Below are 21,154 nucleotides of genomic sequence, written 5' to 3'. Positions count from 1 at the left end.
CAAACCTGCCTTCAAAGTGAAAAGCATCAGGAGAATTATTAATTTCCTTTCTCTAACATAAAAAATCTAAAGATGTTTTTACCTTCTGTGATTGGACTTCTTTCGAATTTCCTCTTGATAGCTGCATAATTCTTCACTGACTCTGGCAAGTTCTTTAAGAGCCTTTATAAATATAAAAACAGGCCTTTAATATATACATATAAAATGATATCTCCAGATTTAATTTGAAACTTGTGGTCATTTGCATTTAAGATTCAGAGCAGAGGGAAGTAGTATGAGGAAAGATACAAAAATGCCCCCACCTTATGAACAGAGGTAAAGAGCATGCTGTTAACACATTCAAACAGTGAGAAGACACTCATTAATAGCAAACCTAGGAGCAAGTAGAGACAGTGACTTGTGGAAAGCTAAAATCAGGGAGATCAGTTTTTAGCTTAACCTGGCAGGCCAAAGTCCTCAGTGCTTTCCTCCCCCTTGTAACAGAAACATGCTCCTTACTTACTACATTGAGATCACCAATATAATTTCTAGTATTCTGCTCAGAGGTTTTAATGGTGAGGCTGTCTTGAGGTTCTTCGTGGTTCTCAAAGGCCAGATTGTCCACTAACAGAATATTGTTTCTGCTCTTGTTTCTGGGCTCCTTCCATTCGTGTCCTGTTACACCAAGCAGACTCCCTTTCTCCATTCTGTCCTTTGCCACATTGTGTTGATGGTTCAGCTCCGCTGTGTCACTCTCTTGCAATGTAGGGCAATGCATGGACAGCTGCAGCATCTTGCTCTGAATGGCCTTGCTATCATGGATGGTCATATTGCTCTCCCTTCTAAGTTTTACCTCCTGGTAAAGCTGAAACGACAACAGAACCTTCTATTAAATCATGGTATTGTAATGAGCTTTATGGCAAAGCCCCATATTTATCTTCTGTTTTGAATGATGCTTCACTCAGCAGCACTGATTAGAAAGATTCTGGATGTGTTAGTAGGAAAGTGCTGAGTCACCAAGTGTGAGAATTCAAATACCAGGATTGCCACAGGATAAGACTGTTACCATTCTCAAACTCTCTGACATAATTTTAATGTATGGCTTCCACCCCTGGTTGGGACTGGAAGAGATCTCCCGAGATAACTGGCCCTGCCTTGAGCCAAAAGATGCAGGGTTGTTTTCCAAATAATATCAGCACACTCTGTGGTGGACACAACTGTTATCTGATGGACAGGGAATGTGGGGGAATGTGACAGAGAGAGAATGTTCTGGCTATGCTACAGCCTATTTATTAAAGCATATTATTTGAAGGAGAGGAAGTGAATTCTCATAAAATACAGTGCCATCTGTACTAGAGCAGACTCTTTCAGTTCTCAGACAAGTGGAATTCTTCCCTATAACTGGAGTGATAAATCAGTACTGCAGAATGGTATTATTTGGCAACGTGTTATCACCTTCTTCTTTCATGCTATCTGCTGAGATCCAGTGGATTCGTTAGTAAATGGTGTTAATTCTGGTCACCCAGCACATTCAAACTAGGAACTGTGGTAAATTATAAATTAGAAAAAATGGCAACATCATAAAAATCTCTTCTGCTTACAGTATAATTTCCAGTGCCAAGAATTCCACAGCTCTGTATAAACATTCATTCTCAACTTGCTCTCATGAAGAAAGCACACAGGCACCTCTGAGCAGCCATCTGCCTGCCCTCTCCCAGTGCACAAGGCCATCACAACAGCTTTTGGAAGGACAGGGGAAAAGAATAACAACATGCAGAACATGTGGCCATTTCATGGGCAGTGCTGTGGATTAGAAGTATTCTCACGTTCAGGGACTTAACATTTGACCTCATCCTGGGTTTTCAGATTTCACTTCCAAAGCCCAGCTGCTCATGGAAACTGAGGGCTGAACTTTGCCATTTCCGAGAAATAAGAGCCTCATATGGATTCAGCACACCAGTAACAAGGAAGGATACTACCCCATAATATCCCCCATAATAATACCCCTATTAAGTTAGATTTGGTGGGCTACAGAAAACTGCCAAATTAAAATACAAGCTGATAAGTAAGTACAAGTTTTATTGAGGAAATCCTTCTACAGATAATGGCATTTAAAAGATATCTATCTCTCCTTTTCTCCAGCCATGTGGCTTGTGGATAAGAAATGTCAGGCATCTGAAATCAGCAGCAGCTATAGTCACAACTTAAGAGGGGACCTTAGGATTCCAGTAACCTTGAGGTATTATCTGTATTTTGTTTGGCCCTGCAGTAGCCAGCAAATTGCTTCATTCTCTTCCTTTCAGCCCCATTCCACTCTCTTTTTCTTGCTTTCCTAATCTCTGTGCTAATAAAGAACACGATGAAAACAGTCCTTACTGACATTGTCAGTTCTATTAATAGCCAGAATACCTTTTCATTACTGTCATTCCAAATCAGCTCTTATACCTAAGAAACTGAAATTCAACTGCATATACAGATCACATTACTAACTTTTGAACCATTCTCAGCTTGGCAGTGAAATTAGGGAAGACTGCATAGAAAAGTCCTAACACAAAAGACAAAATGTGGCAAAGACCACCATACCGAAATCTGCAAGAATTGTGGGTAAAATATAAGAGAGTTGACATTATGGAGCTCTGCTGCAGGCTGGTTTAATGGGCAGTGTATGCTGCAATTCCTTTGGCTTTGACCATTTTCCTTCTCAGTTTCATGTGAGCAATTTCTGCCATACATTCCTGTGCTGCTCAGCCACATGACAGCGCTGGCAGAGAGCAAGTGAAACTACTCCACGTGTATATTAGATGAAAAATGTGGAAAGCTCACTAATGAAAAAACTTGCCTCCACAGGCTGCCAAGCAGAATCCGTTAATGCATTTTAGAGTGTCAGAGGGTTTGGCTGCAGGGACAATTTGGGGATAAAAGAATAATAAATAATTGCTGTGACTATTTCTGGAAGGAGATGCACTGCAAATAGCAAGGACTGTTTGCTAGTATGTGTAAACACAAGCGGTTTCAGAACTTTCATGCTATTTGCTGTACCTGTTTTTTCTCCCAAGAGTCATCCATAAAAGGAACAGGTTCTAGCCAGAAAAATTCTGTGTCATGCAGTATTTCATATATATATTATTTTTAATATTACCATTTGCCCCAGCAGACCTGTGCCATCTAAGGCCTTTTTGCTAGAGAATTATGATATCTAAATGTTTTGTTACAAAATATGCATTTTCTAAACCCCATATTGTTCAGTGTTCACTTGAAAAAAGCATGTGTAATATAGGCAACATGGCTCATGCCCATGACTGAATTGTCAGCAGTACATACAGCCAATAATCTCATAGCTCACAAAGCCACATTCACCTCCTACCTTGTATTCATGACTATTAAACAAGCAATTGCAAATACTGCTTAATCCCAGGATTTTCATCCTTCCATCAGCTGTTAGAAACTTCCAGTGACACATAAGGAATAGGATAAAATACAGAAAAAACCTTTAAGTGACTCAATGTCACTTCACACCAAGCAAAAATGGTAGTTTGGATTTTTGTTTAGAAGTACCTCTTCTATTTTCTTCTGCATGAGCTTCCATTGACATTCCCATTCTTTCCTTTCATTGTCAAATCTCTCCAGCAATTCCATTTTTTCTTTATTCCAGTTCCTCTCAGTATTCTCCAGTTGTTCACGCAGGTCCATGGCTAAAGTCTGTGCAACAGCAAAGACAGCTCTCCTTTTTTCCTTTCTTCCTTGAATGTTTCCTGAAGTTTAAGAGAATAAGTCTTACTTATGTTTTATTCTGTCATTCAGGGAACAAAGACAATCAAGAAAATTCCCAAAATTACTAACTGAAAGGAGCTTGCAGGGCACAGTATTATTCAATTGATATTTTTCTGGAGTGTGACTCGAGTATGGATGAACTAAGCACTATAGGACATAAATACAAAGGCAGAGATGCCCAGTCTGGGAAGGGGAGGTGGAACACATTCAGCATCGCAGAATTCAGTAACATCTGCCACAGCAGGCTCTGTACCATGATCACTTTGCATCTTTGCCATTTTTCTTCAATATAAATGTGTTTTCAATGAACTTGGGTCTGTACAATATTGATGGCACTTCAGGACCTTGGGATCCTGCAATATCTGCCCTTGAGGGTGAAAGCTATTTTTATATTTGTTCAAAAGACAACTGTAAAAGTATCATGTTTGCTCATGCACTCCCTGCACACATGCAAGGAGCACGACAAGGACTGCTACATTCTTTTGGCAACTGAGGACTGCAAACTTGATATACTCTGGGAATTCTCATGGCTACATGAATGCTTTGGAATTCATGAAGGAAGACAGGACAGGAAAGGACCTGTTAATAACAGGTACAAACACATAAACAGTAGAAATCAGTTATATAGGAGGGACAGAAGGTCACCAGAAAGGGTTCAAGAATTTTGGATTTACAGATCTAGATCTATAAATGTTAGTTTCAGGATCAGCATGGGGAAAACTACAAAATATTCTTCAACAGTACTAACTCCAATCTAGTTCAAAACCTTTCTCAGAATATTTGACTAATTAGTGCTTCAGTTTCTTCTTTCCCTTTAGAAGTCTTTAGCAAAGACTCTAGCCAAAGACAGTCTTTAGCCTTTAGTGTCTGTAAATGAAAAGAAAATATTAATTGAACCACTAAATTGGCAAGATTTAAGGGAAATATTTTAGATCTGCTTATCTGATTTTGGAGCAAAGAAGTTACAAATTTTATGGGCCTGGTGATCCCCTTGCTTCCTCTTGCTTTCTTAGGTTTTACACTAGAAAGCCCATTACCATCAGCACATTTACTATGCCAGCAAGATTGAAATAGGACTCATTCTTTCAGTTATGATGGCTTCTGTGATATAATGCCTGGTACAGAGGTATTGATACTTGAGTTTGCTAACTTCAGCTCTCAAAGCCAGTTGTTGTGTTACCAAGGTGGTCATGGAATCTAGTTCTAGTAATAAAATGCCTCTGCACTGCTTTCTGCTCCTGTCAGAAATCAAATACATAGGAAATTGAATTATCAGAGAGTTAACTAGGAGTAAGCCCAGTTTATCTTTCTGCAAGTTGTTCATTTCCCTGACTGATGATCAGTGATTGTCAACTCACAGGAACTGCTGATTTTACTGCCCACATTTCCTATGATATAGTAAAAATTAATTCCTGAGCAAAGTTCTTCCCCATCCCTTATGCTACTGGCACCTCTTGTTGATTTAGCTGTGGTTACCATGTAACCACCATTTACTGTGTCAGCTTTATCTCAGCTGACTGGGAAGACGAGGTTAAACTTGAGTCAGCTTCTTTCATGTACAAGTAAGCAGAAGAACTCAGATGAAACCCAACAGGTTACTTAGGTCTTTGGGTCACAGGAATTCCTCCCACAGGATCTCTGAAGCCATCACATGCCCAGCCCTAACTCAGGGCTTGCAGAACAGTTTGCCCGAAGTGCCTGCCTTGGAGCTCTGAAATGATAATCTGTCCCTCAACTACCTACAAACAGATTCCAAACCCTTCTTCTTTCCCCTGCCTAAAAACAGACAGAGCAACTTCACAAAACCATAAACCACCTTGAAACTAGGAGCTGCTGAAAGCACAGAATTCTCATCAAAAAAGAAGCCAAGTACTGGTTTGCTCACGGCCTCTTAGGGAATGCAGCCAGGCTACAGAGACTGCACCTCTCCAGGCCAGTGTTTCAGCTTTGTGCCAGACTCCAGTAAGCGTTGACCAAAAACAACTTGCAAAAAAAATTCTATTACACTTAAGATCCATTGCAATCTAAACATCTATTGTTAATGAACTTTAAGAATATTGCAGTACTTTCTCACCTTGCTAATTCAAAGGTTACAATTTTTGGTACTGCCATTTGATTATTTTTTTTCCCTACATTTACGTCTTAATAACCTTTCAGGATACCTCTGAGAAATAAACAAAAGTCAACTCTCTGCTCCACTATAATCCTTATACAAATACATGTCAGAAAAAAAAAAAAAAAAGAAAAACCCCTATGTGTAAATGCTGTACAGTCATGAACAAGACAGGCAGACATAATCTGTCAACAACTTGCACAAATGGTGATTTTGCTAGTGCACTATTAGTAATAATGACCATGCTTTAGTCAGCCACACATTACTAGAAAGGTCAATACTGTACAGCATATTTGTTTTTACACACATAAGAACAGATATAATATGTATTCCTTTCAAGCATGAATATAGCATTGAAAAGGCCTCTGGTGCTTCCTTAGTGCTGGAAACTATTATTGCCATGCTGGCATTCATCTTAACAATTTTCAAATTGTTTCATATGGAACTTTGATTATAAAAAAAGACTGAAGACAGTCAGAAGGAAAGCAAGTCTTGAAAGAGGATAGTTACAGAAGTTACAGATGGTCACTTGTAGCTCTAAGATCCACAAAAGGCGTGTATTGTTTCTTAGGCTTCTCTGATTTCCTTTTGACATAAATTCTGAGAAGAAAACTCATGTTTATTGATATTAGCAGCTGGATGACTATACAGCTTCGCTGCTATTTTACAGTGGATCAGTTCCTCAGGAACTTTGACTCCCATTTCTACTTCTCTTTTCCCCCACTTTCTCTTTTTCTTAGTGTTTTCTTTGGGTTTGTTTGGGGTTATTTTGGTGGAGAACAATGTGCACTCCTGGTAATACACCCTCTGTGTGTATAGTGCACTGAGATTTCCCCATGGGTATTTCACATTGTTAAAGCAACCCAAGGCATGTAAAATGTCACATTATCATTTGCTCTGTGGATCAGAACAATATCTGTGCTCTTGCAGTATTGGCAATTTCTCCATGTCCTTGACAAGGTCAGAAGCTCATTACAGCAATCAAATTAAGCAAATAATCAATTTTGTCTGCATCAGCTGCATTTTGCTTTAACTTTTCCTTTAGCCCTTCCTCCTCTCAAGCAAAAAATGTTTAAAGCTACTATTTGATGTTAGTCATTATTCCCCCACATCTTACCCTTTCTAGCCAGATATAAAAATACAAGATAATTTGCAAACAACCTCTAGCAACTTCTGAAAATAATCAGCTTGACATCAGCTGAGATGTTATTTTTCACCAGAGTTTAATCAGATTGGATGTGCATAATCATTCAGATACACAAATCTTCCCTTGTTTTTACAGAAAAAAAATGCAATCAAATTATATTTCCAAATAAGTGCTGTATTTTGGATGACTAAGAAAATTGTAAACGTATGTATTTGTTCAATTATAAATGTGTGCCATGTGTCATGATAACATGCACTTTATACATTAAAAGAAAGTACAGTTGAGTGAGAGAAGGGATAGAGAAAATAGGGAAAATGAGAAAGAAAGAGAAAGAAAAAAGAAAAGGGAAAAAGAAAAGAGAAAAAGAGAAAGAAAAGGTAAGGAAAGAAAAGAAAAAGAAAGAAAGAAAGAAAGAAAGAAAGAAAGAAAGAAAGAAAGAAAGAAAGAAAGAAAGAAAGAAAGAAAGAAAGAAAGAAAGAAAGAAAGAAAGAAAGAAAGAAAGAAAGAAAGAAAGAAAGAAAGAAAGAAAGAAAGAAAGGATTCAAGTGCACACAATGCTGTCATCCCTGTTCTGTTAATATATCTCTGCCTACACTGAAAAAACTAACTGAACTTTAAGAATAAAGAAAATGTATTACATCTATGAACTTCACATTACATTTAAATAATATTAAGAGGGATGTTTAAATAACTGTTTGCCACATCAGAAATTTGCCTTTTTTTTTTTAATCTTAACTGTTCAAAGACACTGATTTGAAATAAACTGCAACCATACCTTTCATGGAATATGAAATCCTTCAGGAGTTTTTCAGTCCATTTCCAGGCAGCAGAGAAAGCAATGAAACACACAGCTAGCAGGGATCCTGTTCTGTGAATCTTGATCTTTAAAAGAAGTAAGAAAGCTAAGCAAGACACAACCTTTCAACGGGGGCAGCATTTGCAACTCTCTTTGAATAAACGCTCAACTTTTGCAAACTGGAAAAGAGTTCCGTTCAGCATCATCCCCGCAGCTGGCTGCCACGTGACGTCAGTGCACGGAGGATGGTTTTAAAGCCATCTCTTCCAACCCCCAGCTTTGTAACTTTATATCTCCTCATATTTTGTGTAAACAACTCCAAATCCGGGACATTTTTAGGTTTTATAGTGCAGTCCAGTCTTTAAAGCTTGCCGAATCAGCTAGTATTAATATCAAAGCTGTGACAATAGGCAATTTTAGGTTTCTTTTATTGTTGTCTATGCTGTAAAGGAAGATTTTTGCTGTCTTCCAGACCCCATTTTCAGCATTATATTTTTTAGTATGATAATTTTGAGATTTGCAACTTGATCCTCCTTAACTGCTTTGTAAAAGGAGTTTAGTTTAAAGCAGAGGTTTTTTTTGGTTAACAGCTATCCTAAAGAGCTAAAAGCAAACCACTCCTCCCTAAAATCCCTTTCTGTATTCTAAATATGCTCTCAGTTATGAAATGCAGAATTATTGGGCACTGTGTAATCCTACTGTCTTGCATTCTGGGAATGGCAGTAACAGTTTCTTTGGGATACACCCAAATATTCCTGATACTTTATAGTGTTTCTGGATCAGATTCTACAGCCTGTTAATTCACTTTGTATCTCAGCAAAGCAAAACACTTGAAATTGGATGAAGACTCTCCCTTGAACAGGGAAACTCATCTCTAGCACAAGGCTGGTAAAGAAGGTAAAGAAGGTCCAAATACACCTTGGGCTGGGTATAAATCCCTAGGAGTGTCCACAGCAAGTGTTGGCATGGGATGAGGGAAGGGAGCGTGACAAAAGCATCCAGCAAGCGAAAGTCCACAGGAGACCCTGAAGCCAGAGCAGCAAAATTCAGCTGCTCCCCCTGCTGAGCCGCAGGCAGGAGGAGCCCAGCTCACTCCTTAGGTCTCTGACCACCAGGATAACTCCCCTGCTCCCCCGGGTTAAACTGCTCCCATTGTTTGGCAACCCCAGAGAGACCCCCGGGGGAGCCTCGCACACACCACCCTGCTGGGCACTGTGACTGGGTGTGTCTGCACACAGCAGCTGAGACCCGCAGAAAATTCACTTTTCAGGCAACGTTTTGCCCCATGCGTGCCTGGATAAGGACCACAAAGTACTTGATTGAGGCAGCACCAAACTGGGCAAATCGTGCTGTCACACAGATGTCTTGGAATGCCCTAAGCAGGAACATATTTTTGTGGGCAGTGTAGCTGATGACAAGAGGATCAGTGAGGAAAAAGGGCACGATATGAGGATTCACACAATCTTTGCTTAGTCAGCATTCTCCTTGTTGGAACAGTAAGTTTTTATCTGACAAAATCCATGATAAAATCCAGTATAAAAATTTTAACTCTGGGTGCATTTTATAGTAAATACCAAACCAGGTTTCAGGGAAAACACATTTTTTCTCCTTATATGGTCTAGCTGTAAGTCTCAGCGAGTGCAATAATTGGGCGCTTATTCTGCTCACATGTAACTTAAATAATGGGACTTGGGCTATTTGTGAAAATTGTAAAGATGATCTAAAAATTGAACAAATATACCCCAAGTACTCAACTGAATGTTCCTGAAGAAAATCCCCAGACTCTAAACTCTAAGGATTTAAATCTAAAGAAACAGTATGACTTTCTTTTGTGAGGTTAGGTCTCAAGTGCCAGCTGACATGGCTGGGAGTGAAGCGGAGTGCTTGGGAGCAGAGCTGAGCCCACAGCTGGAGGCCAGGCATCAGCACACTGCCTGCTCCCTGAAGCCAGCATAGCTGCACTACTGCACATGGAGGCAGACTCTTCAGACATGTTTTTTTACTCTTATCCATCAAGAGGTATTATTCTTGTGTCTTTAATATTGCTAACTCCATGCCTCTTGTCTTGCTATGTTCACTCTTTGAAGTAAAAACAGTAAAAATAAATAAAACAATGGGCTAAATCCCAGGCTTGAGTTCTCAGACAGGCAGAAGCCTTCATTTCTGTCAGTGTGAGGAATTAGAAATGTGTGAGACTCAGGGGCTTATTAGGAGACAAGCACTGGACACACCTCATAGGTCTAAGGAACACACTAAATTCATCCTTATATGGAAAAGGTGAGACAAAGAAAACATGAAGTGAATTGTAAAAACATGGGATCATTGTCCTATATACCCTTAAGTGTAGCAGTAGAGTTTTAGCAGGAGAGAATTTCAGGAAATTATTCAATAGAGACTGTCCCAACTGTCCCTCCTCCAGCATCAGCAGACAAAGCAGCAAATTTGGCTTCTTGGTATCTGGCACAGATAAAATAAGCAGGAAGACTACTGTAGGCTTATTACATCCAACATATTGCTTCCACTTCCAAAAAGTATATTTTGTCCATATCTGGTACCATTAACGCTTGGGTCAAAAATCAGCACCTCAACAACAAAAGAAAAAAAAAAAAAAAAAAAGGTGCAAGGGCATTTTAAACAAGACCTCTGCTAAATTTCTCTTCATCATGCAAGACTGGAGATAAAGCAGCATGAGTTTCAGCATGAGCTATAATCTGATCATACACTCAGGGCAGTGGCTGATAAAATCTACTGAAGACTACTTCAGGGTATCTTTGGCTGTGCAGCCCCAGCTTGGTTATGGCACAGCCATTCTGCTATGGCCACAAATGCTAGTGACAAGAAGGAAGAACAGCACTGCTGCCACTGCAATCAACCCAGCCTCACCATTAGATTCCTGAATGATGTGCACCTTGATAATCCTGGTATATACACTTTGGGAGTGGCTATATACAATGGGAAACGGGCAGAAGGGAATACAAACTCTGTCTCCTCTTACTGTTGTGAGCTTCTGCAATAGGATATAACTCAGTGGAGAGGCAGAGCCAGCTAAGTGTTATGTCATGTCACTGCTCCAAGGTTACATTGGAAATCGGTGGCAGATACTTTAGATGTTTACTTTAAATAGAGACACCGTAATTTTCCCCATAGGCAACTGCATGTGTAATGGCAAAAGTTGGATTTGAATATCACTTCCCCTGGCATTAAATCACAGACAGAAATGTAAGCCAATGGGAACTACGTCCCTGATACTGATGCCTTTAGAAGTCTCCTACTCACCTATCAGATTCTGGGGTGACTAAGGAGAAGGGCATGTAATACCCTGAAGCTCTGCTTGTTTTCGTAAACAACTCCTGAAGTTCATGTGCAGTTCATCTCTTTTTATAACACATATCTAGACAGCCATGTTTTTGGCAATTTTCTATTTTCCGACTGCCAGGCATGTTTCTGCACTATAGCACCTGCTCTCTTCTAGTTTTGATTCTGAAGCACTGGTGACATGTGTCAGCAGACACTTATTCTATCTCTCAACTGGAGCTTCAGGCATGGATATTTTTGGTTGAAAGAAGTATATCCGAGCCTGGAGAAAATGGTCATTCTAACATAATGGGAATTTTTCAGTAGCAGTAAGAGAGAATATCTGTAGAGGGATTTTGTCAGGGCATTCAGAACCAGCTCTAAACAGGAAACTAATTTAATTGGTATCATTAAAGGAAAAAATGCACCTATTCCCTAAATTACATAAAAATTCACTGGAGATAGTGCCAATTTCCACAAGTGAAACAATATCATAATTAGATCTACAGAAGGAAGATCTTTTCCTTTTGAAAGAATACTGAATAAAACCCCTGGGAGCATAGGAAACAGAAATTTAATATATCAGCGAAGTGCTAAATGAAGGCAATTTCATGGTTCAAATTCAATGGCTTTTTTCCCCTGGAACATTAGTACTTCACCAGAATATTCCAAAATGGGAGCGGTAAATCTGCTAAATGAGATTTCAACTGATAGCTAACCTGGCATATCCAGCTGCTTGCCACATGCAAACAAAACCTGTATTCTTCTTACTGTTTGTCTTCAGAACTCCGAGTGGTGCAGCCGCTCAGTGAATCAGCAGTGCCCTGCCTGACAATGCACTCCTGCCAGAGGATGCTGATGTGTTCAGCTGCATTTGCTCACTCACCTGTGAGATGGTCTTCACCCACCAGGCCAGTTACTGAGTGGGGAGAATCTGCTTTCTTTCTTGGCAAGTGTAATTACTGCATTTCGTAATATCAAGTTATTTCAATTTAGCAAGACATGGAACACTTATTTCTTTGGCTAGATCTTATCTTCTGGCTATGGAAAAATGGCCATACTCATTCTGTTAGCTTTCTCAGCATCTTTTAAAGTTGTGCAATATCTGGCATGAAACAGATCAGCAGCTCAAATCACTCCCTTCAACCTGAATGCAAAAGGACAAGAAATACACATTTCTCACTGAGCTTTCTCTGTGAGGCTCCTCGCCATTCTCCTTGCTCATGAGAGATTCAAAGACTGTCTGGAGCTTCTAGAATAGTTTTGTATGTTTTAGTGTGCTTTAATTTCAGACTGCTGCTTGTGCAATAGCTCCCTAAATGTCCCAAAAGGTCTCAGCTTTGATTTTGCTTTGTTGATGCCTGATGGAAATCTCCAGCTTTTATGCAAGAAAAAATACAGTGAGAAATCAATGGGGATGTAATTGCCAGTGCTGTGCAGAGATTATCTCCACCTCTCATCCCAGTAATTCATTCTTACCTTTTCTGATTTCTGAGAAAGAAGCAAATCTTTCCCAATTAATTTCCAAGATTTATTCCATGTATGAATTCAGTGTGCTACTACATTAGAGTGTTACTGATACACTCTCTGTAAATCAAACCTTCTCCATTCATTTTTATTATACACAACACCAAGAAAGGTATAAGCAAGTGTGGGTTAAAAACTAGAAGCCCAGAACTTCAGATCTTAGATTAAGTATGGCTTTTTCTCTGTTAGGGAAATTGAGTCAGTAACATTTAAGAAAACACAAATGATTCGTTTTTCCTCCACAGGAGATACTAAAGCAGAAAGAAACTGAAAAAGTCAGTCAGTCTTGTGCTAAGATTTGGCATGACAAGTTTAAGCCTCAAACTGTTGTATTTTTAATGTGCAAATTGCAAATCTATGGGGAGAAAAAAAACCTCTAGTATTTCCAGCAGCTGCTGAAAAACAAAAGGCCTTTTCCAGTTACAGAAATTCACTGAGAGTTATGGCTTGATCATATCTTGCCATAATAGTTTTTAATATGTGGAACTTAATTTTAGGTAAGTGCATAAATTATAGCATCTTAGAAACGCCTCAGAATTACTTTGGGCCTGACTTTATCCTTTGCTGGGAAAGTAGTCAAAACTATCTATTAATCTCACATATATTGATTATAATTTCCTTTATACATCTCCCTAACTATAACATGGATAATGATGACAACACCACCTAGTAGGAATAAGTATTTGGATTAAATCAAGGAGTTGAGTGATTTATCTGATCAAGGTTACTGCACCTGCAGAGTATGTTGAGGGAAAGCTAGACAAAGAGAAAAATATTGCACTTTTTAATAATGAATATTTTTACTATTTTTTTTCACTCACGTGACAAAAATTTTATTGTCCCATCTCTTGCTGCTCTCTGAGGATTTTCCCTCAAAAATGGTGTCTCAACTATTTCAGGTAGCAGAGCATAACCTAGACATGGAGATTAACTGTTCTCACTGGGGAATGCATTAAGTGAACAGAGAGCTAACATGATAAAGGTAATCCTTACCACTAGCTAGAAAAACAGCTGCTTTATTTATTACACTCTTTACCACTACATTATTCAACGTGGAAACTGCAGAAAAACAAGTGTCATTAACACACATACTTGTTCACCTTTTGAGAATTCATATTTGTCTGACTCAGTGGTTTCAGCATGGGTTGAATGAAACAGAAAAGTGAGCTCCATTGGGCATTTCAGATGAGGCTTTCATAGTGAGAGATCTACTGCTTGTAGGAACTGCTATGTAAGTGTGAAAGAAAGAAATTTGTCAACTGTACTCTTACTTCAGCCTCTCCCAGGCGAGAAAGGAATATTCAGTGATTACTGATGCACACCCATGTACAGAAGCTTTCCTCACTACAGGCACAGTTAGGCAGGGGTCACTCAGCAAACCAAGAGTTGCCATGTCCATTTAAAAGTCCTGCTCAAATCTGGGGATGTAGCATGGCCATTTTTCTAGAGCACAGAGAATGCAGCCAGCCTATATCTCTCAGAAGACTCCTCAGCTACTCTGATACCTTCTCCTTGTGCATTCTCATTCTCAGAGGCTCCAGTTCCTGGCCACCATTGCAGATATAGTGCTCTATACAGCAACCATTTTGACTGGGGCCTAACGCACATAATACAGTGCTGAAAAACATTATCATCACTATTATGCAAAATATTCATACAAGCTCTGATATAAAACTGCAGAATACACACACAAAGTGGCATTACCATTCTTATGTGGCTGGAATACAAATTCTTTTTCTAGGAGTGGGAAGAGGAAAGTAACAGAGTCCTCACACCCACTCTGCATTTTTCTGGTTTGTTTCTGATTTGGTGCAAATTAAGGAATATTAAATTGGTTCCAGTCCTCAGGAAATTATTATTCAAAAATTATAAAACCAGACAAAGTAAAAGACTCCATTTTCTGCTTGCTTACCTGGAATACTATGGTGAGCAGGTTTCCTATTCAACTGGGTGACTTTTTGGTATGTTTTTTTGCAGTTCTTTTGGTTTGGCTTTGGTTTTGGCAAACAAGTAGTCTTCAGTGTTTTTACAGCAGTGGCTATTACAGAAACTATGTCTCTTGCAGTTCTTATCTTGGAGGGTGGACAAAATAAACAAACTGAAAATAACACTACAATGAACAGTAAATGATGAATGACTTACAGTACAAAAAACAGTGTAAAAAGGAAGACAAGTTTAAATATTGTTGTGTATGAAAGGGATGAAAATAATACAAGGATGAGAATAAGTAAAATGATAGGCTGGAACATCTGGGAAAGTAAATACAAAGACAAAGAGAACAGTCAATTAATGGAATAGCAAGTCCAAAGTTTCAACAAAATAAATAGTGAATCAGAATATGCTTGTGGAGGGACCAAGTGCCCATCTCCCATTTACTTCAGTAGGAGTTCTGCATGGTCAAGCCCTGAAATATCCAATGGTTAAATGTTCAATTTTATTATTTGTTTAGAGAAATTACTAATTAGTTTGTTTTAAATTTGTGTAGGTCCATGCAGTGCTCTGCCTTTAAGCCAATGGGAGCTCTACAAGCTCAGAACTAGTGCTAGATCAGAAAGTGAGCATGCTAAATGCCGTCTGTTTGATTTCATGCAATACATGTATAGTAATTGATTAGCTTTAAACTCACTGCGTCTGTGACTTTCTGATACAAGGAAACAAAAGACTAATTAGTCAGCATAGGAATAAGAATAGCTTTCAGCTTCACCTGGCAACTACTTCGACTGTAAACTAGCAAGACAGCACAAAGTAAATTACCACAGCAAGAGACTTACAAAACATTGGATAACTTCATTAGCAATAACAAGATATGCCAACTATAGGATTGCATGATAAGATAAGGGTAGATAATTTTCATTTTTCATGGCAAAAGATCTTGAGTCAGCAAGGAGTTTGCTCCCCAAAACCTCTCTGAAACAATTCTGCACAAAAACAAACCACAACAAAGATGCTTGTTACTGCTGCATGCAAGTAGGCCTTCAACAAGATGCAATCTATTACAGCAACTACAATATTCACATTACTGTGTGGCTCTGTGTCTCTATAAAGTAGATTTATATGGTTTCTTTTAATCTGTGGTTTGCCATATTCTCTACAGTTTTTGAAATTTAGTATTTCCTCCTGTTTAAAATTAATAAAATTTCCCTTTTATCCATTTAATAAGAACCCATCCACTAAGAAAACAATCATGTTCATAAGCACCAAAAATACCATTTGCACTGCCTTTAGTGGCAATGAAGGCCCAACTCTGTCAAATGCAATTGCAAAGCCAAAAAGGAGTAAAATGTTCTGTCTCCTAGAGCATAATTTTAATTTTAAGGAGACCAGATTTATTCACTGTTCACAAACAACTCTATTGGTAGAGTATGTTTTCATATGGCCAAATAAGAATTTCAGGTAATATAGGAAACAGTGATTTTTGTTCACTGCCTAGAATAAAGAATTTTCTTTTTGTGCCATAAATCAAATTTGAGGTTTAATTTGCTTGGCAGAGCCTTTTTACCTGTAGGCCGTAATAAGTAAAAGTCTACCTGACTCACTGACAAAGGTTCATCTGCACTTCGATCATCCGAAGACTTTGGAACTTCCAGTCTGTCGATGAAAGCCTGGAGCTCCTTCCTGAAGGCCTTCATCTGCGCGTTGATGCGGTAGAGGAGCTCGTGCTCACGTATCCTGCTGCCATCATCCTCCTCGTCCATCAGCCCAAAGAGGTCCCCGTTGGCCACATAAATTCTTGCCTCTGTGATGATGGTGCTCGTGTCGGAAATGAGGCGGTCTATTGTCTTGCCCAGCCGCTCGGCTTCGGAGCGAATGTCCTTCATCTGCTGCCTGTCAGTGAAGCTCTTCTGCCACCCCGACGGCGTCGGATAAAAAGACCTGGTGGGCGTCAGGCACCGGATGTTGCGCACCTCTTCGGAGTCGCTTTCCCCACCGATGGGACCTTCCCTTTTGCGGTGAGGGGGGCGGGAATCATCATCGCTCTCCTTTTTTCCCGCATCGCTTTCCGCATCGCTGTCTCTGGGGCTGCCACGGATCCCCAGGTGAGAGGCCAGGTCGTAGCGCTGCATGTTGGACATCAGCACTCTGTTCTCATACTGGAGCTGCATGACTTTGCCACTCAGCTCGTTGATCTGCATTCGTGCAGCTTTTAGCTCCTCCTGTAATGCTTCCGTCTTGGCATTGTCATGGTGCCTAGAGCTCTCATGGGCCCCAGACTTGTACTTGTATTTGTTCAGCTCAGCTGTTATGCGTTTGTTTTGTTCTTCTAAATCAGCTACATTTCTCCTCAGCAATTCTGTTTCATCTTCTACTAGCTGCAAATGCTGTCGTAATTCTGACAGGGATTCATTCTGCTCTCCCAGGAGTGGGTTAGTGGTCCCTGAGAAATCATCTCCTCTTAAATCATCGAGCTCTGCTTTCAGTCCTCTATTTTCTACTTCTAGTTCCACTATTTTCCTCCCAAGAATGTTAGCTTCCTCCTCCACAAGCCTCAATCGAAGCTTGAGTTCAGCTTCTCTTGTGGTAGGTGGCCCACCTGCTTCACCTTTTGGCAAGGGACTGTCCAAATCCCCATAAAATGATCTGTATTTTTGCAGCTCATGTTCAAATCTGTCTTTCTCTTTATCAATTTTAGCCATTTTCTTCCTCATCAAGGCTGCTTCTTCTTTGACAAACTGTAGCTGGCACTTCAGGTCTTCATTGTCGTCCTTAGGAAAAAAAGCAGTATTTGAACAAACTCGAAATCAAACAGGAGACCTCCAGTGGGATTGTCTTAATTTACAAGATTATCACAGGTACATGGCTTAAGATACTAAGATATTTTTCTGCAATATTTTTTCACTGATCAATAAATTAAAAAGAGGGGAAAATATTGTTTTACTTGTGACTAAAATTTGCACAGTCGCCAGAAGTACCTTAGAGGGTGGGAAAAGGGGGGTTTGTAAAAAACCTTATATTTTCTATGCTTACAACATTATCAGACTTTACAGTGTTCAAAAATCCTGCAGTCAGCACAAATAGAGCCTATAAATCTTGTTTCACTGCTGCTGCCATTTTACTTTGCCTAAAATTCAGAGTAGGTGGAAGCTGGTGGGTTCTGTTGCAGCACCAAGTTTGTTTAGGGAGTCGTTGAGATTAGTGGTTCCTGACTGCAGATCTGGGATAAGAGCTCTTCCATTTCACAGCACAAAGGAAAACAAAGGGCAAAGCAAAAAGCAAGCCAGGTGCAAATACATAAACCATGTACCCCATTTCCACAGTTCCCTAAAGTCTTCCCATAGGAATCAAGGCTACAGTTACTTGCAACCTACCTCTGTTGGTGTCTGCTGTGATTTTTTTTCTGATTTTGGTAGGTCTTTACTTCCTCTCCTCTTCAGTGATTGCTGCAATTACAACAAAAGGACATGCACTGAATTTTTTCTAAAGATATACTAAAGATGTATTTAATTTGTATATCATTACTTTTAAAAACAGAGCAAATCAAATGCAACTGTAAAGGAATTAATTTCTTGTAATTTTTGAGTTACCAAGTACAGAGGAAAGATATATATCTTATATATATATATACCCAGCCCACATATGAAACAGCAATGGCACACAAATAAGGTTTTAGTATTATCAGTCTGATACCTTTTTTATTCAACACATTTTGAGACTAGTGCATTACGAATGTTTAATACATGACAAGAGTGATAAGATAATGAGCACCCCAAGTGGTAACTTACAGATGGGAAAGCTGAGACAAACAGTGAAACCCAGCTCCCCCATTTGATATTAACCCTGGTGGGGCCAGGGCACTTCAAAAAAGCCTTAGTCTTAGACTTTCTACACAAAACAGTGTCACTAAGATCTGTGGGCATCTACAAGCACACCTTTCTCTGTGTCCACCCTCAGGCTTCAACTTTGCAGTGCACTGCAGTCACACCTCCCTAAATGTACGCTAGGGACAAACTCACACATGGCTCTGGTCACTAGGTTTCTTCTATTTTCAGATCATATTCAAGTAAATGCCATTTAAAACTGCTTGGACTACAAAATTCTAAAGAGAAACAAATCATACCAGCCCAAGAACAGAAACACACAAAACACACAAACACAGGTCTGCACCACCATATGAGTGAGATTCTTTGGTGTCCTCTCATCTGCTATATAGCCCAAGAGAGTAAAAAGGAAACTCCTGCTTTCAGAGCAGGATGCACTGGGATTGAAGCCAGCTACTGTATCCTGCAAAAACTTGTAGTTGCTGACAGCAGAAACTTGGTTATGGAAAAGCAGGAGCAGTGGAAAACAACTGCCACCATCCCACTGGCAACACTCAATACTGATCATCAAGAAAACAGCAGGAGAGAGGCACATGAATGAGAGAATATGTTAATACATAACACCCCACTTGCAGCTGTTCCCAGTTTTTGTGTTCCCCAGGTAAACTGTAGGCTACAAGGCAGGACAGGGATGACCAACACCATCTCCTTCTGAGACTCTGCTCTGGTAGAAACATCCTGTGAGAAACATACTGTTCCCTGCACCAGCTGGGGGAGAATCCACCTAAAAGCCGTCCAGTTCCACAGACTGGGAAGTAAAATATGTTCATAACTCCCAAGAAATAGAGGACAGTGGGTGGGTATGCTGCACACAACAATCCTGTGCACCATTTGCCTGCTGGTACTAATCATCCTCTTTCTTCTGCAGATCAACTCTATTAGAAACTCCTACACTCATGAACTGTGCACTAGAAAGGAAAAGTTAATGCCACAGAAAGACTCACACATAAATAAATTTTTTACGTCTCTTGTGGAAACATTGAATGCTCTCAGTAGACCAAACAAAAAAGACAAATCAAAGATCATATCCAGATAGCTGGATAGCTGTAAAACACAGGCTTCTAATGGAATCCAGAAAAGACATGAAAATAGTTCAATTAACTCATTTAGCCCTTTCAGTATAAACCCAGCAACTCTGGAATCTAGTAAACAAACAAAATGGTTCTTTTCCAGAGTCAGCCACGTTATCCTGTTGTAGAAATGGTACATGTATTTTTGAAAGGGTTGTTTTGTTGTTTTCTGTTAGAATTGGAAAGTTAATAAAGCCCTAAACTTCCAAAGGAATAGGTTACCATTAATTATACTACTATGTATCACCACTTTGAAAAATACCCTTTTCAAATCAGTTTACAATGCAAACTTTTCCTTGCCCTGTATTTATGCCACTACCACTCACTGACAGTAATACTATTAAATAAATAAATAAATAGATAAATAAATAAGCTATAGCCAAACTATATTTCTGCTTTATTACCTAAGTGCCTTTTGCTCACCCTGTTGAGCTCAGCATCTCTCCAGAAATAATGAAGTTCTGAAATGCTGGGCTGAAACTTCTTTTGTACCCTATAACTTTTCAGAAGATAAGAGATATGAGAAAAAGCACTTTTATAGGTTTGATGTGCAACACAACCCCCTGTTCTTCTCCTTTCTTGCTCTATTTTTTTGGTGTTCCTTTTAGTAGTCAGGATAGCAACATTCAAATTACAACAGTAGTTGTGGCTATGTAATGATTAGGCACTACTTTCTGTTCTGCTCTATTTGAATTATAGCTAACTCTCTAGAGCTTGCATTGTTCACCAACAAAATGTCAGCATTTACCAAATATTTTATAGCAGAAAGCAATGAAGAACAAGCACAATTCAATTAGCAGGATAATGTGGGTAAGCAGATTAGGCCCAGTTGGAATTGGTATAATCTCTTTTTATATGAAAAATACCATGAGACAATTTCTGATCACTAGAGGTTAAGATCTCACACATCTCAGCTGACAGAAAATATCCTCACTATCACAGTGTCCTACAACATCAAGTCAGGGTACTGAGGCAATGGCAATATCACACTAAACAAAGAATGCCGCATATCAAGAAGTATATTCTGCTATAAATATTAAATTTTTGGTATAAATACTAAATTTTTGAGAGTTGCTTCCAGATGTGCATTTCACAATTTACAGTAGCTACTCTTTCTATCAGTTCTCTCAAGCCTTGTTCTACTGAAGTCTTCCAGTTCGATTTTCAACACGAAAAAAATGATTGCTGCTAATGAAATAAGCAAGGAAATTCATCACAGCGAAATGGAAAAAAGAAAAATATGTTCAAACTAACATATGGCAGAATGAAAAAATAACAACTCAGACTCCTGCTCGCAAATCTTCATACTAAACTGAGACTGGACATTACTAAAATTGTCTGTACATTGCTTGTCACTAAAATCCACCTCTGCTGCTTTCTCAACTGTAGCAAAAAATCTGCCCTTCATACACTAGAATTGTAGTTGTGAAGGAGAGTTTGTGGGCTCAGATAAATTTTTTTTCCATATAATTAAAACAATCGTATTCAGAAGTGTCCACAGCCAGGAGAAGACTGCCGATGAGGTTTGTATTAGATGCCAACCAGATCACAAGGTAAGGGCAATTCTGCTGTGGTGCTCAGCAGCATCAGTTCTCCAGTGACCTTCACTGGAGTTTATCCAATGTCTTGCTGGAGATGCTA

At 39.3% G+C, this 21,154-nt stretch overlaps 1 protein-coding gene across 3 annotated transcripts in view; it reads right to left on the bottom strand.

Annotated features, from left to right (window-relative positions):
* Window positions 1-21,154, bottom strand: part of LOC131082102 (protein SOGA3-like) — a 53,535-nt gene that overhangs the window by 7,192 nt on the left and 25,189 nt on the right. The window contains exons 1-5 of one of the 3 annotated variants that reach the window (XM_058021743.1): window positions 14,540-14,770; window positions 7,786-7,892; window positions 3,535-3,731; window positions 503-844; window positions 83-162 (exon numbers count right to left, since the gene is read on the bottom strand). In XM_058021743.1, the coding sequence (XP_057877726.1) occupies window positions 83-162; window positions 503-844; window positions 3,535-3,731; window positions 7,786-7,792 (626 nt within the window). In that variant the 5' untranslated portion in view covers window positions 7,793-7,892; window positions 14,540-14,770. Of the gene's footprint in view, window positions 1-82; window positions 163-502; window positions 845-3,534; window positions 3,732-7,785; window positions 7,893-14,539; window positions 14,877-16,154; window positions 17,331-17,933; window positions 18,006-21,154 lie in introns of those variants that run through there. The other 2 variants (XM_058021742.1, XM_058021741.1) reach the window with 2 other exon arrangements.

This window comes from Melospiza georgiana, chromosome 3, assembly GCF_028018845.1.
Source record: "Melospiza georgiana isolate bMelGeo1 chromosome 3, bMelGeo1.pri, whole genome shotgun sequence".
Classification (NCBI taxonomy): domain Eukaryota; kingdom Metazoa; phylum Chordata; class Aves; order Passeriformes; family Passerellidae; genus Melospiza; species Melospiza georgiana.
The sequence above is the reverse complement of the archived record's forward strand: the minus strand, read 5'-3'. Positions and strand labels throughout refer to the sequence as shown.